The sequence below is a fragment of the Pterocles gutturalis genome, unplaced genomic scaffold (assembly GCF_000699245.1).
Source record: "Pterocles gutturalis isolate BGI_N339 unplaced genomic scaffold, ASM69924v1 scaffold31492, whole genome shotgun sequence".
NCBI lineage: Eukaryota > Metazoa > Chordata > Aves > Pterocliformes > Pteroclidae > Pterocles > Pterocles gutturalis.
The window spans coordinates 28952-34116 of NW_010108914.1; the positions used below are offsets into that span (position 1 = coordinate 28952).

The window sequence follows — 5165 nt, forward strand, 5'->3', positions numbered from 1 at the left end:
CGTTCTTGAAAGCACCCAGCAGTTCCTTATGGATCGGCAGTCAATCTTTGGAAACGACCTCATCAGCTTGCCTGAAAGTTCATCGCTTTATGTTCCATCTGAAAATATAGCTTCCTGCCTACCCTCTGTGGGTGTCCAAGGCGATACCCCATTAAATCTGAGTTCTTCAACTGACAACAACCAGTGAGTCAGCTTCCAAGAAACAGCTTCTCCCTCCCACCCATCCAAGCATCCACAGGTTTGAACGTAAAGAAACAGAAGTGACTCAGAAACCCACAAGAGCGTTTCTTTTTGTGCCCTTTCTTTTTGAGTAGTGGAAATGGTCAGTAGCTGTTGCGTTACCCTCCCTGCACCTAGATTTCACTGTTTTCCCAGGAGAACAATTTTAAAACAAGATAATGCTTCTGCTGCTTGCTCTGGTGGGGAGTGAGAACTTCGCAGGATTTTTTTTTTCTTTAAAATACTTTTAGAAATTTCAAATATTCTAGTAAAATTTAAGTGAAGAGTATCTTGAAAGTACATCAGGGACTTCATAAAAGAAAGTGATCCTGACTACTGTCTGTAACAGCAAACTGTTGGATTTTATTGGTGCAGCAGAGATTAGCTAAGATGCCTGACCCTTCTGGATGCTTTTTTTTTTTAATAGGAAAATAGTTCTATATGCCAGTCCAATGCTCTAAAAATATTATTTTATCCATTTTCTGTTCTTGAGGGGATGTACTTGTGCCTCTCCGTTTTCCTCCTAGGGTGATTAGGAAAAGGAGGATCTCTCAGGGTGTGCAGAAGATCATTTCCTGAGTCACCACTCCAAGAGCGTGTCTCTGGCTTCTAGGGGAGCTACAGACCATCACAGATGCCGAAACAGCCCATGCTGAGTTGAGATGGTTTGCTGTTTGGGGTTCTTTTTGCTCCAAATTTATTTTCTCTAAAATAAAGGCAGAGCAACCCATACTTAAAAAAAAAAAAAAAAAAAGATAAGACTCTTCTGCACACGCAATTTTACATGTGCAAAAGAGGACTGAGGGAGCACACTCTGGGTTTTGGTGCTGGCTAAGTATTTCATGTCCGGTCCAATGACTTTTTTTTTTTTTTTTCCCTTGGTCTTGACCTGTTCTATTTCCCCTGACGATGTGCCTGTTGGTTTACTGATGTATAAAATCTGATGAACCAGTTTAATTGATTGGAACCCCTTTTTAGAAGGACTCTCAGCTGCTCAGTGTAGGAGAGAGGCAGAAGCATTAGCCCACCATGTCCCACTAACTTTTCTTCTGTCCTTTGTGCATCTGAGCCCAACCTCCACAGGTTGAATTAATCTTCCTCTTCCATGTGGTTTCTGACAACTGAGTTTCTCAACAAAGCAGAGCTTTGTTTTTTATGCTGTAATTCTAATGAGAATGTATTCTTTATCTCAGTATCCTCTAATTGAGTTGCTTTACCTTAGGAAAGCTACCCAAATGCCGCAGGACAGACCCAGGAAATTCAACTAACTCAGGCCTCCTAAAGGCTTAGACAGGGAGGTGTGAGCTGCGCCAGTGTTACTGGAAGAAATGCTCTGCCCGCTTCCATTGCCATGATGATTCTTGGCTCTAAACCATATTTCTGAGCATCTTGAATGGTCAGGTAGCATCCACCCCAAAATGTAGTCAACCCAAATGGATGAATGCGGGCTCAAATTCTCCTTAATAAGACAAGCACATTTGAGATGGACCTTCCTGTCACAGCCCTTTCCTCCATCCATTTATCAGTATGTGAACACGTGTTAGTTCAGAAACATTCATTTTTGAGCACATTTTTCCTCAGCTAACTACTGTCACCAACTTGGTGGTGCAGTCTTTGCAGAAGCGAGGTTGTGAAAGCTTCTGAATTAATTCCAGCCACTGTTTTTGTGTTCAGGACTAAGGGGAAATTCTGGCAGTCCCCATTGGCCTGATATTTAGATTATATGCTTGAGTGTATAATGGACGAGGTTTTCCTTTTTGACACATTTGTGCTTGGCAAGTTCACCTACATCAGCCCATTTGCCACTGTATTTTGTCATTTTCAGCAATGGAAAGTCATTGAGTTGCACTCTTTACTTCTTTTCTCATAGGTAATCAAAACTGTGTGATGTCTGGTATCACCAGACAGCACATTATCCCTTTTCAAGATTTACATCCCTCTCTGCACCTTCACACACTAGATTGCCTTAACGTTAACACTGAATGTATTGATCCAATAACCTCTGGAAGCACGTGCTTAACTTCAAGCTCCTGAGTAGTTTTCCCGTATTTTCACGCAGCCTATCCCATGCTTGAGGTTAGACAACGCTTCAGTGTCTTCCTGGATCGTTTAGTTGGGGTTGAGAAATGAACCATCTTAGGAGAGCTACTTGCAACTAGACAAAGGTGCAGCTCAACCAACAAGGGTGCCTGATGCCATCTCGGGCTGCAGCATTTGCTGTAGTGCCAAGCTCCAGACTGCACTCACTCTGAGCAGCCACTTGGGATGGTTCTTGGGTTTTTCTTTAGGCTTTTTGCTCTACTATAAACATGAGACTGGAAAGAGAGGAACCTCCGGGAATAGTATTCGAGAGCCACTCCTGTGAAGAAGCAAGCTTGTGTTCATTGGCGTTTTACATTGTTCATTTTACTTGAAGGTGATGTGCTGAGACTGCATTTTTTTGCACTATGCTGTACATTTGTAAAGTTTTACAGAGATCACTAATTAAATATGTTTCCTTTTTCTCATTTAGTCCTGATCTGGCATTTCTCTCACTCCTTTCACCTAGCCCTTACTCCTTTCCTCCTTCCCAAGTCCCCCTCAAGTGAAAATAGCTTCCAGGAATTCAGGAGGTTCACCTGGGAGATCATGTAGAGCCCACTGATGGGTTGTGATTGTCTGGGTGAAAAAACAGGACCTGGAGAGATCCAACATGGAAAGCACGGCAATGTAAACGCTGCTCAGAAAGCAGCCAACTAAAACGCCAGCCAGTGGGGGTGTGTCGGGTAAAGTCAGGGTCAGAATAAAAGAATCTATACTTCTTGAAATTACTTGCATTTTTTAGCCTTTTTATCCCTTTTTTTCTTGCTTTCAGTGATAATAGAGCTCGAATTTCACTCTTTGAATTACTTTTAAAAATCTTTTGTTTATAAACATTTTCTCTTTAAGTGTGAGTTGATGACATGGTCCTTCCTGCTTTCTTCTTCGCAGACAGGCACTAAAACACAGCACAAAAAATGCACAGCCTGAAGCCCTCCAAGTCATCCTTATCCAGCTTTCTGTCAGCAAAGGGAGACAGGTAATTTTTAGGACCAAGCTCACAAGTGTTGTTGGCAGCATTTGCAGCTTGCTGAAGAGCAGTTTCCTGTGAAGATGCTTTCAGACAGGCCCTTGCTCATTCATCCTCCTGCCCTGTCCTGGAGGCCAAGAATTTTCCCAGCACATTTTTACTTATGGAAGGTGGAAAATGGCTGAAGTTTAAAGCAATCATGTTATCTTCCCTGAGGGCTTTTGCTATTATTTTGTGTTATGGTTAGGACCAGGCCTCCTACCACCAGATGGCCCCTAAGCCCAGCTAATTGGAAATATCTCTTCAACAAGCCTATAGTAATTTTTTTTTCTTTAGATGTGCGCATCTACAAGGTGTGTTCAATTTTGTTAGAAATTATTAGAGATTTATAGAAATATGAAAAAAGACATCCAGCTAAACTCAGGTATGATTAATGAAGTGGGGTCACCTAAAGCCTTCTGCTCCTGGTGTTGCAACTGTTGGTTACATCATAAAAACAACGTCAGCCCTTGAAGATGAGGCCAATGCTTTGATGTTGCACTTAACCAGTGTGCAATTGTTTTCTGACTACCACAGCCACTCAGTGTTAGGACAATGAGAGCTGTTAATGCCTCAGCAGAATTGGCCAAGAGCTGTCCATTTCCCCCAACTCTTTTTTTGTGGTGTTGCAGAGGAAGCACTGCTCTCCAGCTATCTCCACTTCCTTGAATTTTATTCTCTAGCTCAGAAAGGAGAGAAGGAAAAAAAAAAAAAAGGGAAGGAAATAAGAGAGAAGCTGGCTGATGCATCACTGCTGTTATCTTCCATTTCACTTTGGCACAAGACTACCACTGTGATGTAAGAGAGAAGCTAATGAGAGAATTCCTTTGATCACACCAAAGCTGTCCTTCTGCCACTACTGACTGTCTGGTTATTTTTCTGTTATATTCAAAATCAGGATCTTGAGAAGTATATCGCAAGGGAAAATGATGAAAATGGCAGATCTAAGTATATGCTTCATCACAGATTGCCCTAAAAGTGAAACCAGGTTTACACAATTTCTGCATCTGTTTTTGCATAAACAATCGTAATGTCTATGAATATCGGATCCATAAAATATCAAGTGAAGAAGCAATCGCAATTTGTCATTGAAGTCCATCTGGTATGACACATACTGGTAAGGGGATGACACAACTTAAAATATATGTGGTTACAAGTAGAATGTTTACTTAGTTCAAATGACAGAAACATGTTACATTATGCATTGAAACTACATATGGAATGAAACCCTAAGATATACATATTTAAATAAGTAATTTGTAGAAGGATGCAAGGCAAAAAATGACACAACAGTGGATTTTAACCTTAAAACAGGAGTGCCCTCGCTTTCAAAGCAGTGAGTGCTGCCAGCTGCCCTGAAGAGCCTGGAGCCGAGGGATCTCCAGCAGCTTTGGCCCTGGAAACACAAGGCACTTGCTGCCTGCGGGTCACCGCAGATTATGCGCTCTTCTCAGCTGACACAACCAAACGTTCTGCCCTGGAAGTCAGATGCTGGAGGCCGCAGCAGCCTCTGAGTGACAGAAACATGGAGCCAAGGGTGGTGGGTTTTTTCCCACAGTAACCGTTTTGTCAGTTTTAACCAACAGCCCCATTGCTGAACTCTGTGTGCAGTCAGCCAGGCACTGTGCTCCACATTCGGTCTGGTTTTTTCAAAGTGATTAATCTAATCCACTCTCACTGTCTTTGTCATCTTGAGCTTCGTGAGGATGTACTTCACCTTCATCCAGGCACGGTAATTCTTCATCACTGACACTCCCTGTTAAAGCATGAAGGCAAAAGTCAAATGAAACTCACTGGTAGTCTTTGATACTGGAAAGAAAAATGTAGAGCCCAATTGTTTAAAACCATTTAAATAAAA

General features: G+C 42.0%; 2 protein-coding genes across 2 annotated transcripts in view; one reads left to right on the forward strand and one right to left on the reverse strand.

Moving 5' to 3' along the window:
- The window catches only part of HSF4 (heat shock transcription factor 4), a 23335-nt gene extending 23148 nt beyond the window's left edge, over nt 1–187 (forward strand). Inside the window, exon 13 of the mRNA XM_010072802.1 lies at nt 1–187. This exon is cut by the window's left edge and continues 37 nt beyond it. Within this exon, the coding sequence (XP_010071104.1) occupies nt 1–187 (187 nt within the window).
- A 4778-nt stretch (nt 188–4965) lies between these two features.
- DNAAF1 (dynein, axonemal, assembly factor 1) overlaps nt 4966–5165 on the reverse strand; it is a gene marked incomplete at its 5' end in the record, with an annotated part of 11480 nt that continues 11280 nt past the window's right edge. The window contains 1 exon segment of the mRNA XM_010072803.1: nt 4966–5063. Within this exon segment, the coding sequence (XP_010071105.1) occupies nt 4966–5063 (98 nt within the window).